General features: G+C 44.0%; 1 protein-coding gene across 1 annotated transcript in view; it reads right to left on the bottom strand.

Annotated features, from left to right (window-relative positions):
* Window positions 1-1,799: 1,799 nt before the first annotated feature.
* LOC146798941 (exocyst complex component 3-like) overlaps window positions 1,800-23,503 on the bottom strand; it is a 243,595-nt gene continuing 221,891 nt past the window's right edge. The window contains exon 11 of the mRNA XM_085626310.1: window positions 1,800-4,559. Coding sequence (XP_085482436.1) covers window positions 4,388-4,559 — 172 coding nt within the window. The 3' untranslated portion in view covers window positions 1,800-4,387. The remainder of the gene's footprint in view (window positions 4,560-23,503) is intronic.

Here is a 23,503-nt window from a genome sequence, read left to right as displayed (position 1 = left end):
AAACTGAAAGAACCAAGTAGGTGCTAAGAGCCTTGGGTTAGACAAAACTAGTTGTGAAGTAGAAGAGGCTAAGTCAAAAGACACTGATCATTTTTCGAAATGGCAAACACAGAAAATAGAAAATCTAAATGTGTATTTCTTAGAAGATGGTTAAAAATGTGTTGTTGTTGTACAGGATTACTAATGCTTCTGTGGAGTGCGTTGGCTCTAATGGTTTCATTTAAGGTTACACTAGAAACAATAGAAGGACATGGTGAGAATAAAACTAATGTAGAAAAGATTCAGAAGATATATCCGACTAAAATTGATAGAAATTATTTACATAAAGATAGGTCTATAACTGATTTTTCTAACAATGTATTTTCAAAATTACTATATGAATATGTGAAGACGATGGACGTGAGGGATTGCTACGTCTGTATGCAATTGCCAGCATCTGTATCTGAGGGAGTGACTTACCATCACCTTCCAGTAACATATGGAATAACATGTAGTGTAATAGCAAGTTTGTTTTACAAAATAGGGAAATTAGAATATTATTTTTCAGATGTAGATAATGAATTTTCACAAGTACCTGTAATTAACAAGTTGAATAAAGTTAAACCTGCAAAAAGTTAGGTGAATTTTTCTTAGAAACTAAAGAATTAACATTAGAATCAATATTTAGAAAAAATCTAACTTGCAGTTTAAAGAAGGAGGAGAAAGTTTTCTTGGATATGGTTGAAGAAAGGAGATTGAAAATGCAAAGGAAAGTAACTGAGGGAAAAGAAGAAAAGACAGTCTGGGATGTTGAAAGAGAAAAACATTTGAATGGAGAAGCTAGTCCAACAATGGCTTTAGATTGGCCTCAGAAAGAGAAGTTGTGTATTAGAAGAAATCGAACTGCATATGATAATTATTTTGTAGGTACCAGTGATTGCCATGATACTTATAGAATCATGGGAGAATGGGGATTTAAGGAGGAAATGATCCAGTTTTTCCTGGATTATATTTTATCTGCTGGAACAAAACATATTATCGATTACCAGATCATTGGTATGGCACATGTTATCTAGGCCTGGTTTTCCCAAAGATATTCCATGTGGGAAGAGGAAAAGATGGTGCACATTAGATAGGTATTCAACTAACACATAGGAAAAGAGAATCTTGGTCAGAAATTGTAGGAGACATTTTTGGAGCATTGATACCAGCAGTGGGAATATCTTTGAATGCACATAAAATTAGAAAACTATCAACAGTAGTGGATCGCTTGTCAACAAACACCGCTGGAGGATTTTTATTGGTAAATACTGAAATGGTTGCCATGCGTGCCATGGTAATGCAAAATCGACTTGCCCTTGATATAATTTTGGCAAAAGAGGGTGGAGTCTGTGGAATGCTGAAAATTCAACATTGTTGTACTTACATTTCTGACGAAAGTCAATATTTAAAGACTTACATTAAGAACATAACTGATTTGCATGAGGAAATTGTTCCACTGGAGGTTGAAGGTATTTAGGAAAAGATTGGGAAAAAGTTTTCTACTATTAAGAACTTCTTACTTAAGCTAGGTAGTACCTTTATAGGTAAATTATTAATTCCAGTAACGTGTGAATATTTTAGTATTAATTCTAAGACTAGGATGTTTATGTAGAAAGAAAAGGAAATTACAAAAACACATAAAAAGAGATACTGTAAGAAATAAAGACAAAGAAAGAAAAAGAGAATTTGAAGAAGTAGAATTAGAAGAGTCGAAAGACAATATGTATAGAAAAATGAGAGAAGAGACAGGGGAAACAGTAATGTAATCTAACAAAAGATTAAAAGCATTGAATTCATTTATTTTACAAAAAAAAATTCCAACATTTTAAAGGTAGTGTGGTGATGTTTTTAAAAAATCACCAAAGGGGGGATTGATGGAGCAGGTAGTGCAAAATTTTGTATACCTCCTCTATTTTGCATGAAAGTATTAACTGAATAACCTACTTATTATAATTTACTAATCGTGTGCCGTGATATATTAAGATTAACCAACCTGCATAAATGAATTACACATGGTAACTTGCTATTTGCAAGGCAAAATAACTTTAATATCTAAACTACGTACGCATATTAACAGTAGTATATGTGATAATTAGATATCGCATGCTTTATGTTGCTTTTGTAACGTTTGCACCTTCGTGGAGGACCGTAAAGGCTTTAAATGTCGCTATAAGCTAGGGAAATACTAATACAAAAAGGGATTAGTGAGGGTATAACATTAGAAGCATCATTTCTTTGTATTAATTACTCTTTTGTGTTTGTTTCGCTTAAGTTGACATCTTGGCCTAACAAAAGATGGCGGCAGAGTACGGATTCAGAAGTGGCCACCATCTCGTGATGCGCAAAGCCTAGTGCGCAGACTCGGATGGTACCGTGAATTCCCTGACGACCTCTGTACATGCCGTTCCTGTCAAGGATAGGTTACTGGGGCGCTGCCAAAGACCCCAGAAGACAAGAACTGTTATAAATGAACAATGAATGAATTAAAAAAATTGCAACATTCGGACATTTGCTCATAGCCGGAGAACTCATCAGCAAAAACCCTGTGAAAACAGACAATACAAACTCGGATGATTTCACTTGGCCAATCATCTCTCTTCTCCGCCCAAAAATGTTTCATGTTATCCCGAAATGTATTATATAAGAGTAGTAGAATAGGGAGGAGTAGAGGATGAGAGGTCGTTACGCTATTTGAGACCTTCCGATGACGGATGCTGGCACAATTTCTGGTCCTTTGATTATCTTTTGGACTGTAACGTGCTGAGCAAAGGACTTTCGGACTTTGAGGTCTGGCCTGATCCTTGGACAATTTAACGACAAAATTCGGTTATGCTGAGCCAATGAATTAGAGAAAACCCAGATAGCCAGAATAGGTAAATATGGTGTTCTGTGATTTAATTAAATTGATCTAGAAATTCTAAACTTTGAAGAGACAAAAGCTAATTTAATGAAAAATTTAGAGTTTGTGGTTCTTTTAAAAGAGAATAGAGGATTCTGAGTCTTAAATGTGTTTTAGCTGGTTCTAAAGTCACCATCAACCAATCCAACTATTTGGTCCGATCGACCAAGTGGGCGGAGTGCCTTGATGTTTAGGATTAGGAATCTATTGGTGGCGAAGGTTAATGTATATGATGTAAGATACCTTTTCTTTCCCTATAGGTTATAAGGTACTTCCACCCACATGTCCGGCGCATCATTCCCCCTCCTCTGTGCAGACCTGTGAAAGAGAGAAACGTGCGAGTATTAGTGTTATGGGCCCCACTAATGAATGCGTGTGTGAATGAGTTAGTGTGACGGCAGGTCTGCGACGCAAGGAGGACAGTTGTGTTCTCACCTTTTTCCCGAGTTGTTGTTTGCGCTGGATCAGTGTCTCCACCATGGGGTGGTAGATGCTTCTGGGGTTAAAGAAGTCCCACAGGACAACCATCTTCTGATGTGCTCAATAGTGGCGGCTCTGCTGAACCAGCACTCTGGTAAATTTCCATTTCATTGTAGATAGCTGGTGTAGCTGTCACCCAACAACAAGGGAATACATCATGTTGGTTGCAGTACAGACTCATGCCACAAAGCGCTTGAATCAGACACTTACTGGAGTAGGCACTCCCAAGAACTCAGGTGGCTGACTTGAAAACACCATGGTGAACGTTGCATGTTCTGATAATGCCCCTAAACAAAACCTATGGGCTAATGTGTCAAATATGACCCATCCTACAAAAGTTCTAACCAAAAAATTGAATTAGACGATCAAAATTGGCTTCCTAAAGGGTTAGGGTATAGCGTGGTCTGTGCTTTGGTGTCAGATAAGATTAGTAGTAGATAATCAGGCTTTGAGCTCAGTTCACGTGTCCAAGGGAGCAGTAAGTGGCGATGAAGCCTTTGATGGCAACATTTTACTAATCTTTCATATCCTTAATGTTTATTTTTTAACATATGTCAAAATATCTCCGCGGGTCCATTACATCTTTACAGATTATATTTTTTTACCTGCCTCATGACTTACCTATAGCTGTGCCTGTCTGAACTGTTTAGCTGTATGTAAAACAGTAGATTTAATGTGGTCATCTCTTATCAGGTTCCGAATTGTGTGCATACAACATTCTCCATAGAAGGTTTCAACAGACCGGAACCCAATTATTATCCCTATTGTGACAGATGTTGTAATTGACTTAACCAGAGCATTTGGCACGGGCAACTGTTCTGAGATAATATAGGCTCTGGGAATACCCCAGCACTATTGAGGGTGTCTCTGTCAGAGCAGCATAAGAGAAACAAAGGGTCTCTTTGAAGATCAGGATCTTCTCCTTCCATTATTTTTTCAAACAATTGCAAAATGTACAGGATTCTAGGGTTCGTATAATGTGCCAAACTAGCAGCAGCAAAGACCAAGCTTTCGTCTCCCCAGGGTGATATCATCAAAAAAGAGAAAACATGCTTCTTCAGTGGCTGGACTCCCATTCTGTAACAGTTGCAAGATGGCTTTTCTTTCTTTTCGCTTGACAGATCCTGTGAGATCCATGATGGCATGGAGGTGTTCATCCCTTAAAAAAGAGCACAGAGTTAATAGACACGACAGGTAAAGTATGGACATTTATAACACATAATGGACAAACCTAGATAAACAAGAAAGCATGGTAAAGCCAAAAAGACAGTTGAAACAATTTAAGTAACAAGCATCTAGAAAGGCAATAGGACTCGCCAGTGACAGCTGGGTGCAAACCTATTGGCTTTGCCAATGCTCTTTCTTTCTAATGTGCGCCATGTGTGAGAATGTATAGTGGCCATCCTGGAATGCCTTCACTTTAAGGAAAAAGCATTCTAAAACAGCTGCATTTTGGCCATCTCATCTTGATATGGTTTCCCTTTTTTAAAGTTTTCTGAGACATTCGTGGAGGCCGTCTTGGAATGCTTTTCTTTTGCTTTAAGAAAAAACATTCCAAGATAGCTGCTCTGCATCTATATGCATGGCGGCCTTCTTGGAATATTTTTCTTAATGCAAAAACATTCCAAAAAGGCTGCTATGTATGCACAAGCATAGGAGTCTTTCTTGAAATGTTTTTAAAATTATAGAGAGATTGCCACCTGAAGATACAGAGGTGAATGGGGCAAGCTGCAACTGTGATGTATCAATAGACACTACATTTGTGCACATAGGTATACTAATAGCTACGACATATAAAGAAAACGGAACATGTTAACTAGTATGTCAGGGGTGTCCAGAGTTGGTCCTTTGGCGTAAGCCATGCCAGATTTTCAGGATATCATTTTTATTTATTTAAATACAAAATACTGAACTGTAACTAATGTGAGCAGTCAATGGTTGCGCTAAATGTCCGGCAATGGCCAACGTTAGACAATCTTGTTGCAAAAATTTCAAATCAAGTTGATACCAGTAATTGATCATTTGTTTAAGCACAAAACTGGGAATGGGGAGATACATAAAGGTATAATTTAATTTAGGCAGTAAATGTTCATAATATATTCACAAGTCCCTTGAGAACTATAGTTTAAAGAAGGTGTAGTCTTAGATGGGCAAAAGGTCATTCGAATTTTTAGGACCTCCTGTTAACTCTAATTTAGGTGGTTAGTTGGTGCTGATATTTCGGGTTGTTTGTTTTATATACTACAGTTGTATAGCATTCCATGCTCCCAACGGCATTACTGTAGGATTAAGAGTGGTTTATATTTTTGTAGTCAAATATTTTTATTTTCTCTCCATTCTATGATATTCTGGGCTAACCTAGAGAATGTTTAGCTGGCCATTGAAAGTCTGTGACTAGATTTCATTGTCTGCAGGTGGTATCAACTCAGTTGTAGGTTGTAGCAACACCCTTTGTTTTAGAAATATTATCCTTTTAGAAGAGGTGAAAATTGTTTTCAACTCAGTCAAAATAATAGCATAGAGGATTGACCTTTCAGTGGTGATACTGAGCAATCAACTGAACCTTCTCCATCTGTATGTGGAGCATAGAAATATGTTTAAAGCCCAGTGGGAGGGACATACCACTAACAAGCTGTGAGGAGCCATTGTACTTGCTGGAGTTCACACACAAATCAAATGTCTGGATCAGTGGTTCTTAATCTGTGGTCAGAGGACCCTTGGGGGTTCTTAAAGCCTACTCTGGGCTTACACGACTGCTAAGAAAATTAAGTAATATTAATAGATTAAGTGTATATAAATAAAGAAGCAACATGTACAACCGACAATTTTAAAAAGTTCTGTACACATAAAGGAATTTGAAAGTGGAGTCTAAAAATTAAGTAAGTACACTCAGATTGATTTGTGGGAGCACTGCAAGTACATCAGAATATAGTATGGATGCTGAGTGGCTTCACTTGCATATAAAAAATGCTCTAACTTCCCTATTAAAACTAAAAATTAGATTTTTTTATATTTGTTTGAGAATTAAATAAAATATTTCATTTGTGTACTTGTTTGTTTAGTGCTTGTTTCTATATTCTTATGAATTGTTTTGAAATCATCGAAAACGTTTAGGCCGGGGTACCTGACTTTCAGTTATGACTGAGTGGGGGTCCCCAGATTCCAGAAATTACTCAGTGAGGGTCCACATGTTCCAGTAATGATTAAGTGGGGGTCCACAGAAGCCAAAAGGTTAAGAGCCACTCGTCTGGATGATGAAATTGGAAAAAAGTTATTGAAAATAACATAGTCATCTAAGATTAGAAAAGTAGATAAGAGTTAAGATATGGTATAAAGGAAATGGGGTGGCCCCGAATCCATAACCCCAAAAGATAATTAGAAATTAATAGATTAGGTTTATGCCAGAGACCAAAGAAATTGCATACTGGCTGGCAAGTGTTTATGTGACTGAGGATTAGAAAAATGGTGTTAAGGAGGGCAGACACTGGGCATCTTCTTGTTCATGCAAGTGGATATATGTCAGAATTTCAATTGCAGAAATATTACAGTAAAAGAATATCATAGCAAAAACATCAACAACCGACACTTCACAGAGATACGTATGCAGTGGTAAGTATATTACGGTGTCATATCTACGTGGTTGTATGTCAGCATATTGACTACAGCAATATCATGCAACAACAATTTAATAACAAAAATATTTACAACCAAAGAATTGTGAAAATATGTATATAAAATGTCCAGGGGGAAATAATTTGCACATTTTTACCATGTAGCACACAATTAGCATCATTCTACATATTGCAAGGTTATTTCCTTTTGGGGCATCAAAAATCCATATACAAAATACAAACATTGATAGCTGCAGCCCCAAAACAGACTTGTGCTCTGCAAAATATAATGGAGTAAAAATGTAGCCCCTGCAACATGTGGTTGTAAGTTGAACTCTAGCAACACCAACTGCCTAACCTCAGGTGGAGCCACTAAAGTATTCCTAAAAAGGGTCTAGCATTGTGGTTCCAGGGAGGGCAAGGTATTTTCGTTACATGTAGTTGGTGATACATTTGGTTGTGCTGCCATTACATCTGGCATGGGCACTCAGTATGAGGTCTAGGCTGAGGAAATGTGACCCTAGGGACATACAGCCCAGAGTTTTCTGATTGGCTACAACATTCCTAGAAGCAATGTAGACAGGCAACCCATGGGTAAATCTAAAAATACTTTTACCTTAACTTACAAGGTACTGTCTCCATACACTACTGATTTCTTCACATACTACCACAAGAGTAGCTGAAACAGAAACGTTCAACATAATGTAGAATTAGTTCTAGTTTGATGGATGTTTGCTGATCTATACTTAAATTCCAATCACGAGTGCCCTCAAGGATTTGAAGTATTTACCCCACCAAGAAAATACTGCACCCTCAGGTGAGTTATTTAACAGGCCAAGTAACTACCATCAATCCAGAGTTCAAACTTGGAAATGGAACATAACATGCATGCAGTGAGTTCTGCATCTCCAGTATTACTGGGTCATTTTTCCCCAGTAAATATGAGCAGGTATGATCTGTATAATTTGACCCGGTGAAAATTGAGTGTTGAGGTAATTACTGGATGCAGTAAACTCTGCATTTCTTGGAATTGTAGTCCCACTGCAAACATGGGTTTGGGAGGGGATTGAATTTTATGCCAACTTGTAATCAGTCCTTAATACTATGGGGTCCATTAGTATAGCGGGCAGATCGCCACCACCCGTATGGCGGTGGCGATCCGCCCGCTAAAAACCTCCGCCCGCTACAAATTTCCCCCGCCACATTACCATGGCAGGGGGGACCCCGGCGGACGGGAAGACCGACCGCCGGTTTTCCGCCGGTAGGCAATCCGCCTGATTGCCTACCGGGAGGAAAAGCAGTTTATATGGTGGCGGTGTCTGGTAGACACCGCCATCCATATTACTATGCAGGCGGGGACATGCCTTTCGTTGCCGCCATGGAAAGGCAGGCGGTTTTTGACATTGGAGGCCCATAGCAGGTCCCCAGGGAATCTGGGGGGTGCACATGGGTGCCCCCCCTGCATTTCAATGTCCAACGTGGCAGGCACCGCGTGGTGCCTGTCATGTTGTGCATTGAAAGGCACAGGCTGCCTTTGTGGCATTGCGGCGGGCAGTGCTCTCGGCACCGCCTGCCGCAATGTTGCAGATGTGCCATGCGCCCGCCAGTGTGGCGGGCACATACTAATCGGGAGTGCGGGACCGTCGCACCCTCAGCGGGCGGTCCCGTTTCCCGAGGGTATGGCGGGTGGACCCGCGATACTAATGGGGCCCTAAATGTTTTTCTTCTTTTAAACATTGCATTAGCAACCTTTGAAAGGGCATTGAAGTCTTTTTTTTTTTTTTTTTTTTTTTTTTTTTGAAACCGTTTATTTGCAATCTCAAGTATATACAAGTATGGGCCTACAACCTTCCGGCCGGCCGCTAGAGTGACACGAGCACCTGACAAACTTACAAAAGGGCACTTGGCGTTGCAGAGAAGTAAATCAGGAGGCATCAACGACGTGGGCCACATAACTCAAAGCCCACAATACGGTTTCATTTTATACACACACAACAACATAGAAAAACCACACCCGCAAGGCAACCCGCAATCAAAGGTAACCACACGTGCTCCTCAAGTGAGGGATCCCGACCATCCACAGGAATCTGAAGAGGGGGAAGGGAAACAAGTCCAGGACTGGGGGAACTCTGTGCCCGGGGCTGGGGGAGGGGGTCAACTAGGGGGACGGAGCCGGTGAGGCAGCAGGCAGCAGTGGTGGCTCGCAGATACCCCCGCGGTAGGCGTTCCAGGGGCCCCATATTTTCCCCCACGCCCCAGGCTTGCCCCTCGCCACATACACCACCTTTTCTCGGAACATGCACCAATCCATATGTTCTTTCCAGGCCGACACCGCCGGGGGCCGCTGGGATCCCCACAGATGAGCGATGTCACGCTTAGCTATCATATATCCCAGAGTCACCCATCGCGTCTGCGGAACCGAGTAATCAGTTGGTTCCCACACATTCAGCAAGCATCTCCTCGCTTCAGGCAACAGTGCGACATGCGTAACCAGACGCAGGACCTCATGCACACCACGCCAGAATCGCTCCACCTTCGGGCATTCCCACAGAATATGCAAAAAAGTTGCCAAAGCACCACACCCACGCTTACACAACCCATCCTCAGCATAACCCATACCCAGAAGCCTTGGCCCCGTCATGTAAACCCGGTGGAGTATCTTAAGCTGGACGAAGCGAAGGCGAGCCGGTATGGCCACCTCCTTCGGAGAGGCCACCGCGGAAATCCAGTCTTCGTCGTCCAACTCCAGCCCGTCGGCAACCCAAGCCTCACGGAGGCCGGTCAGCAGGCCCGAGCGGTCATTAATCAATTTTTTGTAAATGAGGGAGATCGTGCTATCCGGAACGTGGCCATCCAGCACTCTATCCTCCAGGGGGGAAGACTCCGGGATGGAGGCGACGTCTGGGAAGACGGAGCCCAGCGCATGACGGACCTGCAAGTACCGAAAGTATTCACTGCCCTGCAGCTGAAACTCCGTCTGCAGCGTCTCGAATGTTTTAAATCCCCCTCTCGTCCAGAGGTCCCCCACTTTACTGATGCCAATCGTGTCCCACTTCTCGAAGCCCTTCGAGGTCCACAGGGAGCCCAACCGCTGAGGCGCATACAACGGCGACGCCCGGGTCAAACGGTCCTTCCACCCCATAGCTGCATTGGCCGCGTGCCACACCCGCACCATGACACGCGTGGGCCCCGTCAAGCGGGGATCCGGCGCGCCAGAGTAGAGTGCTCGATTGTAGTCGCCACCGGGCAGGAGCATCTTGTCCATTTCAAATGCCGGGTTCAAGGCGGGCCCATAGAGGCCGTGATTAATTGCAGCTAGCTGGGAGGCCCAGTAATACCGCTTAATGTCCGGGAGGGCAATCCCCCCGTCATACCACGGGAGCGTCAACTTCGCCAGGGCTATACGCGGCCTCCCGTCCCAGAACAGGCGGGCTGTAGACTCTCCACCTCACGGAAGTAGCGCGCCGGGACTAGGTCCATAGTGTTCTGGAGAGCGTACAGGAAGCGCGGCAACGACATCATCTTAAACAATGCCGCCCGGCCGAGCGGCGAAAGCGGCAGGCGCCGCCAGCGCGCGACGTCCTCCTTCAAGCGCTGGAGGGGGGGAAGCAAGTTTCGCTCGTAGCGGGCCTCCGGGTCCAGCGTGATATAGACACCCAGGTACCGAAACCCCTGCGAGGCAATCTGGATCGGACATCCCCGCGGGAGGACGGGAGCCTCCCCGGAAAGCACATAGACACATGATTTAGCCCAGTTGATGACAAGGCCTGAGTTGCGGCCAAAGGAGCGCAGGACATCAACCAGGACAATCAGTGATTTGCACGGGGAGGCTAGGTACAAAAGGATATCGTCAGCGTAGAGGGACACGCGGTCCTCATACTCGGGGGTCCAACGGAGACCACGGATGGAAGGGTGCCACCGCAGCCACTCCGCCAGGGGTTCCAAGGCCAATGCAAACAGGAGCGGCGACAAGGGGCAACCCTGTCGCGTGCCCCGTCCCAGCGCGAACGGGGCCGAGACTCGCCCATTCACTACCACCTGCGCTAACGGGCCCGAGTACAACAATTTGACCCAGCTGATGAATCCCGGTCCAAATCCGAACTTCGCCAGCATCGCCCAAATGTATGGCCGTTCGAGCGTGTCAAACGCCATGGTGGCGTCTAAGGACGCCAAGATGGCCGGCTCCCGCACAAACGGAATACGCGCGAGCACCCCGTGCAAGCGCCGCAGATTGAGGGCCGTGTTGCGGTGGGGGATAAAGCCAGACTGGTCTTGGTGGACCAAATCGCCCACCACGCTGACCAGCCGGTTGGCAAGCACCTTGGCAAGGATTTTGGGCTCCGCATTCAAGAGCGAGATAGGCCGATAGGAGGTAACCCGGTCTCGGGGTTTCCCCTCCTTGTGGATCACCACGATTGTAGCCAGACGTTGGTCCGGCGGGAGGGAGCCCCGCGAGTGGGCCGCCAGGAACATCGCGCGGAGGTGGGGTGCCAGTACGTCCGGTCGCAGCTTATACAACTCGACAGGGATGCCGTTCGGGCCCATGGCCTTGCCAGATGCGACCGAGCGTATAGCGAGGGCAATTTCGTCCGAGGTAGGAGCAGCATCCAACGACTCCCTGTCCTCCACCGAAAGGGAGGGCAGCGCGATATCTCGAAGCAGGGCATGAGAATCCGCCTCCGAGCAGGGAGAGACCGGGGAATACACCTCGCGGAAATAATCCGCGAAGCAAGAGACAATGTCTTCTGGCTCGGTGACACGTACACCATCCATCCTCTCAATCAGCGGAACCACACGACTCGCTCTCTCCTTTTTATCCAACCACGCAATCAATTTACCAGCCTTATCACCCACATCATACAGTCGCCCCTGTTGCTCTCTACTGAGGCCCCTGGCTGCCTCCGTGACGAGGGCCCTATAGGCCGCTTGCTTAAGGTGTAGAACGTGCAGTGCAGCATCCGTCACCCCACTCCCCAAATCACCCTCTAGGTCAGTAATTTCGGCCTCCACTCGGGTCACCTCCTCCTGCTCGCGCCTCCGGGCATGGGATATGAAGGAGAGGGCCTCCCCCCTAATAACTGTCCTGAAGGCCTCCCAAAGGGAGATAGCCGAAGGGACAGACCCCACATTCTCCTCGAAATACCGCTGCAAGGATTTAATCAGGTCAGCACGAATAGTGGGGTCGCGCAGGTACCAGGCATTGATTGGAGCTACCCTGCCCTCCCCCCTCGGGAGGACACCAAAGTGCAACAGGAGCGGGGAGTGATCTGAAATACCCCGCGCCAGATGGCGCACCTCTCCCACCCTCCCAGCATAGGCCGCAGGGACAAGGATATGATCAAGCCGCGAGAGGCTACCATGGGCACCCGAATGGAAGGTGTATTGCAGCTGCGTGGGATGTTTTAAGCGCCAGCAGTCCACCAATCCCAATGTATCTAAGAGGCCGGACAGCCACGCCTGCGCCCGGGGGAGGTCCCTAGGGGGGTGACGATCCATAGTCCCAGAAACCACCGCATTGAAATCCCCCCCAACCACCAGAAGCCCCCCCGGAAGGTCAAGGAGGAGGCGCCCCAGGTCCGCAAAAGTGGTAGACTGTAGCCCCGGTGGGACATACACTGAAACAAAGACAACCACTTTGCCCTCCATTCTCCCCACCAAGGCAGTGTAGCGTCCCCTCTCATCATGGCGCACCTCATCTATTTCCAGCGGGAGCGAGTTCTTAACCATGATGCCCACCCTCCGCGAGCCAGACGTGAAGCCCGAGTGGGCCACCAAACGATAGCCACGCCGATTCATGGCACAAAAGGAATTACCAATAAGGTGTGTCTCCTGCAGAAAGACCACATCTGGCGAAATTCGTTTCAGATACTGCAGGACCACACCTCGCTTAATCCTATCCCCCAGTCCATTAACGTTCCAAGACAACAAAGTCAAGTCCCTACCCCCCATCACATACAGAAGCCATCATTTGTCCCCCCGAGAGCACCTCAAAAACACCAATACAGTAAAGGGTTTGCCTTGCGGTGAAAACGAACAACACCCCACCCCAACCCACCCATCCCAACAGAACTCCCCCCTCCCTGCACCCCTGCATGAGCCCAAACAGCCCCCCCAAAGTGCAGTGTGCCTGTCGCCCCATAGATGAAAACACTAACTAGTCCCCCAGAGGAGGAGGGAAAGCCCCCAAGAGACCCCGTACGACCTCCACGGGAGGGGAACTTACACAATCAGTCAATGATGACAATAATGTTGTCCAGAGCAAGGCCTACTATTAGTCCCTCAGTCCTGATCTGGCAAGCCCTCCCCACCAACCGCGCCCCCCCCCCACCCCCCCGGCCCCGATCCCCGGGCAAAGTGTCCAACCAGTCCCCGGCCGCCTCGGGACGATCAAAAAAGTGTGTGCGGCCATCCACCTCTACCCTCAACTTCGCTGGAAAAAGCATCGCATACTTGAGGTTCAGGTCCCGTAGGCGACGTTTGACTCCGAGAAAACTCAGTCTCTGCTTCTGGACCGCCGGAGTAAAATCAGGATAGAAGTTTACGTCCATATTGTCGAGTCTGACCGGTCCTTGTTGCCTAGAAGTCTGCAGGATAGCGTCTCTGTCCCGAAAGTTGAAGATCCGGGCAATGAGAGGCCTCGGAGGGGCTCCGATCTTAGGTCTCCCTCCGGGGACCCTGTGGGCACGTTCCACTGCGAAGAGTTTACTCAGCCCCCGGGGCTGGAGACGGGTGAGGATCAGGTCCTCCACAAACAGATCCGCCGCCTCCTCCTCACGTCCCTCCGGCACCCCGACAATGCGAACATTGTTCCTCCGGGCCCGACACTCGGAATCTTCCAGTCGACGATCCATCAGGGCGCTCGCCTGGCCCAGTCGGCGCACCTCCTTTTGGAGGGCTGCCACGTCCGTTGTGAGGCCCGAGGTGGTGTGGGCCAAAGAGTCGACCCGGTCATTTGTCTTGGACAGATCGGCCCTCACCAGGCCCACATCCACGAGGACCGAGTCAATCTTTTGCGCCAGAGTGTCAAAGCGCTGGTCCACTGAGGCCTTCATCTCGGCGATGGCGCCCATGACGTCCCGGAGGGTCAGATCCGCGGGCGGAGCAGGAGCATCAGTCGGGCCAACAGGGGACCTATGCGGCGCCTCTGGAGATCCCTTCTGGAGGGTGTAGCGGTCCATGTTGTTAGACTGAGGGGCTGCGCCACGGCGGGTCGATTTCACCTTTGCCCGGTCGCCATCTTGTTTCGTGGACATGGCTCCAGTCCCCAAATCGTGCCAATCTCCTTGAAAGGGGCTGACAGACCAGTTCACGGGCTCCGGGGGAGGGCGACCACAGCTCCGAAGGGCGGATCACAGCTGGCGGGCCGGCAGGGCACCCCGATGAAGCCACACCACCGCACGCCGCCTCGCGACCCTACCTCGCTTGGCAGCAAGGAGGGCGCGAAAGCGAAAGTGCGGGGTACGCGAATCGCCCAGCCTCGCCCGCCGCTGTTATTCACTTTGTCTCCGGGTCGCCCCACAACTCCAATCCGGGGGGCCGGCGTGGAGAAGGCCGCAAACCTCAATCGATGCTCCCGCCGGTGCCCGAGGTCCGATTTGGAAACGGAAAACTGGTGGCACCTCAGCTCGGTCTCACGAACACAGTCCCCTCGTCTAGGACAGGATATGGTCAGGATTTATGCAGGAGGTCGCGGAGGTCCTCGGGAGCCTCGCACCTACGCGGCCATCTTGGTTGCGCGCTATGCTCCTGGGGCATTGAAGTCTTGAGTATTTTTTGTTGTGTACATTCTTCCAACCTTGTTGGTTGCTTCACTTTTTAGTTATGATGTACTCCGGAGGTCCCAGCACTTTGAGAGCCTGACCTCGATACTCTCTCTGCTTGTCATGTGTGGGAGCTGTTTACTCTTTTTAGCTTTACATTCTTTAGAAACTAAACCAAGCTTATGTTTTACTCAATTTTGAAATTATGTGGAACCTTAACCACATGATCATTGTTGTTCTTGTTGTTCCTCAGCTCTAAATAAGGAATTGCAAGCTGTGCACTGAGCGTTCCCAGAAGCTTCTCACCACGCTGTACCTAACCAAGGACATCACAACTGTCTCAGACTGTCGTTTACACAATGTGATGATTATTGTGCTTGATAAAAAAAATGATAGCAACTGAATTCAATGCAATAGTATTATGAGAGAATCTTCAAATGTATTCTGTAGTAAAAGTTTCTTCTTGCTTGGTGCATATCCTGAGAACAATGTACCTGTGTAGTAATGTATGAAATCCTTTGTCTAAAATCCTACACCAGAATGTACTTTCCCTCTGTAACTAGGACCCTCATTTCCCAATTTTGTAAGGTGAATCTATACTGTATCTTTCATTGAACTTCACTACGTTCTTTGTACTTATGATCTGTATTCTTTACTGCCAAGCATTCTAATAATAATATATTTCATGTATTTTTGCTTAATAATTTTTTAGATAAATTCTTTAAAATTATGACCCGTATCTGTAATTTTTACTGAGAATATCACAGTTGCTATTATTTATTTGAGATCACAAGAAATATAGACAGATCCACTCGGGCAGCACCAACGTCTATATAGAGACTACAAAGCTTCCCGTCCAAGCCGTTGGCGTGCGCTTGGTAAGGTTATGAAAAACTGGTTGAGCACCAATAATGTTCATTTATTTACAGACAAATAGTTAATGCTGACACTATTCAGTGCACTGTTGTGTGTTGCCTATAATAATATAATTACAAAAATATGTTTGTTAAAAAAACAAATATGTGCAATGTTGTTGGGAGCTATGTGTGACGATTATTAAACTGGAAATCTCTTTCACTGTGATTCCTGGTAGGCTCAAATCAATGGACTATATCTTCCAAAAAGTGTCATCATTCTTTCCAAAATTGCATTACGAAAGTTTAATTAATTCAAGATAATTTTAAGTATTTTCCTAAAAAATGTTCTAATGTCATTGGCAGATTCAATGAAGTATACTTTTTTTTACATCATAGTACAGTATTCCACTTTTAATGGTGACACAGTAGTCTGAGGGAAGGTATCTTTTAAGTAGTATTGACTCTTATAAATCTAGACTACATACATATAGTAACAAGTATATAGACAACAATAATAGAAAGAGAATGTAAGAATAGATAGGTAAGTCTAGGTTTACCACAGTTAACTTCACATATATGTACCTTGACAAAATATATACAAATATATATATATATATATATATATATATATATATATATATGTATATATATTTATTACATAGATTTGGAGTTTAGGATGGTAAATCTCTATTCACCTATATTAAATTACCTTCACAATAGTATTGTAATCAATATTCTTGCTACAACATTTTTGTAGGTCAATATGTTTAAGGTCAATATTCTGTGACACAACTATTCTTATGTGAGAATGATGCTCCCCCTTCACCAAGTTTAGGAGGTGGACACCATTGTTCCTCTGACTATCAAGAAAAGATTTTGAAAGGTCGGATTCCCACCTCGCAGTGCTGTATTTGTAAAAATTTAAGTGCTAGAGCCCTACTCAAAAGACCACTGTAGCTTGCACCATACATGCTGCCCTTGCCAGCGCTGCCAATGCCTGACCAACACAACTACTAACCATCACAATCCTACAAGTGTGACAATGTGGACTATTCTTTACCATCCCAAAGCTCTAAAATAGTCTGGATGGCTAGTATTAACAAATTTGAATGTATATTAATTATTATACACTGTTGACATACTAACCTTAAAAAATAGACAAACAGTGCCACCATATAGTCAACTGGCATAAGTGCGTGTGTTGAGAATTAAGTGCCGGTGTCGAGCATCACCAAACATCGTCTCAGATCAAGCACTATCCTGCTCTATCTTTATTGGATTAGAGCAAAAGGGATTTTTGTCATGACTGATTTAAAGACATTTACCCCCCTTTATTGTGTTTTAGCCTAGATATGGATGGCTCAGTCCATAGTGCCTCTCCCTGAAAATGTTGTTAAGATCATTCCATTTGAGTTCTCAGGCTCGTTTATCTTTCTCTAGTCTGCATGTTAAAGATAACATGCTTCTCCAGAAATGAAAAATGTCGGAAGCAAATGTATATAAGCTCTAGAAACACCTGATTTCTACAAAATAAGAACACGTGGCTGGATTAACAATTCAAATGTTCTAATAAGTGATTGCATGAACGCAATACACATTGCATTAGGAAAATGCAGAAGCACCAGATAGCTGTGCAGCACACTGCAAGAAACAGTTTCTCCTGTGCAGCTAAAGGGATTCCATCTCCATCATTAACAGTATTTAATAAATATCAGACCATGGGGCTAGTATGGATAGTCCCTCTAAGCCGTAATCATCTTCTGTCCACCTGATCCACCAACAATGATTGAAGAGGTCAAACACAGAGGCAAAATCCTGAGAGTTCGTGATCCCAGGCTGTTTTCTCAATCCTTCCTTCAGAATCAAAGCTAACCACTTGTGATTCAGAAAGTTCCTAAAGACTAAATACCTTAGATTTGAAGACTTTTGCTCTAAATGAACTGCCCTTGGTATGATTCACCATGCTTCTCAAGAGATTACCTAACGGTTCGAGCGATAGTTTTAAATGCATAGGAGTAAGTACCCAATCTTATGAGACACAAAATGGGCTAGGAGTTGGCTTAGAGATTGAGCTGTTAAGTTTGATGTGGTATCTTTCAATAAATAATTATAGGACTGTTTCGCCAAACCAAAATATTTTTGAGGGAGTTCTTTAGCAATATTTGACGGATAGCAATAAAAAAACCTTACAGTGAGTCCAGTCAGATCAGCAGGAATGCTTCGCCTTTACTGAGCATCACATATGCATCATCAGCACGATTATATGATAGCAATTTACTTTCAGACTGGGGAATAACCATGCAGTAGAATATCTTACTCTGAGCTTTTTCTTTAAGAGGTACTCCATCCATGAGACTGAAGAGGGCAGCTTTGTTGTAGTCCATATCGAAAGTGGTCCTTCTAGGTACATTTACTTCTTTCAGAATGTTGAGCTCTTCATTTGAATATATGTAAGTGATGTGTCATGTATTCATCACCAGTTTTCGGTATCTCTACTTCAAGATAGTTAAAAAATTGAATAATGTGGTGGTGTGACCAATGTACGGGGTCCTCAGTGGTTAAATAGTGAGTAGGTTCAATAATCAGATATATTATACCCAACTTGTTATGTGTTTTTAGATCATTAGGTTAGATAATTTTGCTTAGTAAGATATAAAGGGCTTTGTCATTATTTCCTTTACTGTTGTTTCAATGCAGGCTGATGTCACTCAAAACGTAGGATGTTTCTAAATGTCATCAGTTGAATATTTGCAAAACTGGGTAGGTGTTCAGAAAATTGTCACTATTTACAGGGCATACATTTGAGAAGTATAGCCTAAGTAGAGGGAACATTTTTGGATAGTCACATGTTAAGTTGTGAGAACTCAATAAAGAGATTTTGAGCGAACATTATTTCGTTACATGATGTTTATGAATGATTGCAATCCACCACCAGTTTTGTTTTCCTAGCTGTGCTTCTGAATCTTCATCTTTCATGGGCTAATGGGCTACACATAATGAGCAGGTGTCAAAGAAGCTGAAATCTAGACAGCATCAGAGTATGCTTTTGCTGTGGGACATAGCTTTTGGATGAGGTCTGATATAAAGTGGAGATGGAGTTGAGATGTTTGTGGTATTATATGGAATGGCCAGTCGCTGTAGTTTATGCTGGCTCAGAATTTATGGGTCACAACCATTAAAGTAATTGAGATTCAATAAGATGTAATTTTCCTTATCTTTAGAAAGTGAGTCATTATAATTAGCATCTGTGAGGGACTGAGTATTATAACTGTTTTCGATCTTTTTATTTCAGTTGTAATCACATGTGTTGACCAAATGTGTGGGCTAGCTCGAAAGCAGGTAAGCGAGGAAGATGTGCAATGTTTAAAATGACAGTTGTGGTTTCCAGCATTTGTGCTGGCTCCAAAAGAATATTGGCGAGGAATGAAAATTATCATCATTTATCATCACCCTATTTGTGTTATGATTAGATATGCTTACCAAACTTTTGAAAGATGTATGTCACAACATCAAGGTCAACAATATTGACCTGCACGTATGTCAACCCCACAATATCGATACTACCAATAAATCACCAAAGTAAGCATATATGGGAAAATATAGATTTACTATTCTTAACTCCACATTTACTTACCATGGAAATATATTGGTAGTCAATATTGTGGAGCTGGTATAAGTGCAGGAAGATATTAAACCCTCAATACTGTAGTAGAACGCTGTTTATGATGGGCCTTGAAGCGAAAGATTTGTTATATCATGCACCATAATCTGAGTATCAATTGTGGTCACGGCAATTTGAGATAATTTAAAGTAGGATTGTTAGGACGAGGGAGTTGCTCGCAGTTTTATGTAAGGTGTCTACATTAGGAGTGGTTTAATGGGAGAATGCTGCATGAAAGTGAAGTGCTTGTATTGTAGTTGAAATAAGTATAGTGGAGTAAGGAGCTGTCCGTGACTAAAAAAATTATGACAGTTGGTTAACTGTTTCATGCGTGTTAAGTACATTACAAGGTTGCCACATTGATGTCTGTAGATTATAGAAAATATCTTAGTTTTGTGTAAACATTGGAAAAATGGGGGATATTTATCTAAGCTTCTTGCAACTTAAATTTACTGTGTTCATGTATAGTAAGCAGTCTCTCTCTCTTTCTTTTTCTCTGAGCCTTATGAAGGGTCCCTTCACTCACTGGGGAGAACTCTGAGCTAAACTCAATAAGTGTTTGTGAGGATGGAAAGTAAGGTATGAATCTTTTCACTGACATGGAGTCCCAAACCTCTAGGAGGGTACTTGAGATTTTGCAATGGTATACATTTGCAGGTCTTTGTTTTCTTCACAGCAACATCCCATCCAAAGGTGCCGACCTTACGACTGCCTGGTCCGCTTGACCCCGGCACTTACTAGAGTCCCTTGGTGTCTATTCCTGCAATATATACAGATGCGCTATCTTGCAGTAATCATACCAACTGGGAACTATCCTTATGTACAGGGCCTAAACGATATCTAATAAATGATATAACATTCACTTTAATCACAGACATCCACCACAATATCCATACAAATATATTTTGCGATAAATTGAAACTTTTCTAAAATTCTACGCAAATTGATATGACAAATAATTGGTTAATGCGGGATGTTACCTTGATACTCAGGTATCTAACCAGTTGTTAAGAGACAGGAAAGTGAAGCAGCCCTCTCTCATAATTGGTTTCAGCTTTTTTCAGATTTATAGCATTGAGTTCAGAAATCACAATATTAATTTTAAAGACAGGTTCTGTTCTTATATGCATAGCTCTTTGAATAGTGATGGAATCTAGTTTCTCAGTTCCTCACTTGAGATCATAACCTCCTCTCTGTTGTAAGCAGACTGGTAGCTGCCCTGAATATCACAGGTAGTCGTTATCGAGTACATATCGAGTATCGAGCACAGATCTTGAGAACTCTCATGATGAATGTTCAGCTCATTATGTTGAAAGCTTTCTTATGTGGAGGCAAATCAATACCATATTTTCTTTCTTTGGAACGTCTTCAACAAGATGAGGTGGACAGCAATATTTTTAAATAATTTGGTGGCCTTTAGCAACCCCATCTTGTTTGTCATGTCTCAAACTAGGAATAATATCTTCCAACCGATTGGCAAGAATCTTCCTGCTGATCTAAGTCAATATGTAGTGGTGAAATACATCTGTATACTCAGTAGAGTAATTCATCTTGTCGAGCTTTGCAAATTGATATCTGCCTTACTTATTATGGGGATCGATGTCTATCTCTGTCTCTTGGAAAAAACATCCATTGCATTAATATACGGGCCAAAAGAGGGAGGAAAGTCTGACAGAACTCACACTAGAAGCCACCTGGGCTTGGGTCCTTGTTCAACTTCTAACCCCTGAAATCGCTCTGCACAGCTTTCCTCTGTATCAGGGATCCCAGTAACTCCCACTGGCTACACAGTCAATGGAAATGGCAACTTGTTTAGAAAGTCATTTTGTTCTAAGTAAAATTAATCTCCCTCAGAGTGCCAAGAACGGTAAAAGTGCCTGAACACTTTAATCTACCATTTACTTTCTAGACCAAGTACCTGTATGTTGCCCAAGGTGTGGTACCAGAATATCATTGTCAGAATACCATCTGACCTAAATATTGTGCTCTAAATATAGTTTACAAAAATAATAGTAAGTAAATAATAGAAAATCTGCACTCAATGTGAGATTTTTATAAATGATATTTAGGACATTATGTTTATATGAAGTGATATTTCTGTACTTAATGCACCTGTTCTCTAAATTGACCTTTTGTTTCAGAGTAAACAATGGCCCCTCAGACCTCTTTTTAATTATTAATATCTTATAAATGTCATCTTTATCTTCATCATTTTACTTAATATGTTTTGTACGTGAATAGTTAGTATTCATCTTCAGTCACTTTCAACTCTCCTTCCAGCCTGACCTTTCTCTTTTTCCCAGTAAGCAGATGCTAGGCCAATCAGCCTGCCCCAGATCACAGCCTTCATTCTGTCTCATAACATGGATAGGAAAACCATCATAATAGTTTTCATCTCGTAATAATTTCCGATTACTGTCACAATTTCTGCCCTGTTGTTGGCATCCTGTTACAGATATTGACCCATCCTCCATATCATATCCCTATTGCTGACAGCATCATCAAGACTGGGGCATGGCCTGACATCATTGCACTTGACCCTCCTTGTGCCTTACCTACAAGGTGACTTGAAATGAGCATCCGGCTGGCTCTCAGGTAAGAGCAATGGACATGAGAGAAAAAAGTAAAATCCTTTTCTTCCTGGCACAGTAACATCTACATGTCTGATAACCCAAGGTCTTCCACTGATTCCCTAATTTCCTTGAGGCCCCATTCGTTAAGTCCTTGCTCCCACCTGGCCCATATAACATGGATTGCATCAAGTTGTTAAAGTCTGCCACTACAGTCAGATGCCCTTCCACAAATTCTGCCCATCAGCTCCAAACGAAGGGGCATATTATCAAGAAACTGCGTTAAAATTATTGCCGCTTTAGAGACAGAAAACTGCCGCTAAAGCGGCGATAATGGGCTTGATAATATGCCCTTAAGAATTCCCATAGAAGCCCATGTTCTGGTGTCAACATGGGCTTCTATTGGAATTCTCTGCGGCATATTATCAAGCCCATTATCACCGCTTTAGCGGCAGTTTTCTGCCGCTAAAGCGGCGATAATTTTAACGCCGTGCTTGATAATATGCCCTGAAATTGGTCCTCACCTCAAGTTAAGGCATATATCGCAACAATGATTAGGTGCCCTACCTTGCATTACTGCATATCACGCCTCTTTGTTGACTACTTTTTCTTGCATGGTAAATCTAAACTTATTGTGAAATAGTATATCAACCCCTCATCTTTTTCTTTGCATTAAGTATGCTTTGTAAACCCTTTCTGCCAATTCTTTTTTAAAATATGAGCGGACCTAATCCTCTCAGCAAGAGAATTTACCCCATTCACATTACTGACCTGATTACTATGCCGGCGGTCCGACCGCCGATGACCCGTCGGTCCGACCACGGCATTAGGGACTCTGGCTGTCAGACTGAAAGTTGCCCAACTCAATACTGCCGCCACCGCCAAGATATTGGATCTCAACAGTGTGGCGGTGGTGTCAGGACCAGTGAATGGTGGCGGTGCCGTGGCAGGCACCGCCGTCGGGATTATGACATCCCTTTCCGTCATCCTTTTCATGTTGGCGACCCCGCCATATAAAGGATGTCGGAAACATAAAGAGGGGGCCCCAAACCGGACCCTCGGACTATATCGCCAAGTGGGGGCAGTGCATGGGGGCACATGTTGTGCCCCCCTCTGCATGCACTGTTGTGCGTGCACTCTGTACCATGCCCGACATGGTGCATGGTAACAGTGTGCACACAGCAGTGCAGCTGCAGCACCGCAGCGGCATCACCTTCAGGTTCACATAGTGAGACAGAGTCTGAGCATGCTGCCGCTGACAGACCACCACAGTCACGGCAGTCATGTCATAATATGGCGGTTAGGATGCCGCTGGGATGACGGCGGTCTCCTGACCGCCAACACTACAGCCTGATGGTATGGCTGCCAGGTTCGTAATCACCCCTTAAGTGTTGGTACTAGGGTGGTGCAAAATTAGAATAATTTGTGTAATTAATAGAAATTCTGCAAAAATGAAGCAAAATGACATGAAACGCAAAACTGGCATTTAAAGCTATATTTCAGCAAAAATTAGTCCTCCTGTCCATTTCGGACAGGAGAACACTTTTCGTCCGAATTGTCATTAGCATTGTTCATGTGCGCTACTGCTAAAAATTTGGCCTAATCGTGTAATTTGCTGTATTTTGCGTACCAAGCAAAATACAA

The sequence above is a fragment of the Triturus cristatus genome, chromosome 9 (genome assembly GCF_964204655.1).
Source record: "Triturus cristatus chromosome 9, aTriCri1.1, whole genome shotgun sequence".
Lineage (NCBI taxonomy): Eukaryota > Metazoa > Chordata > Amphibia > Caudata > Salamandridae > Triturus > Triturus cristatus.
This window is presented reverse-complemented; position numbering and strand designations above follow the sequence as displayed.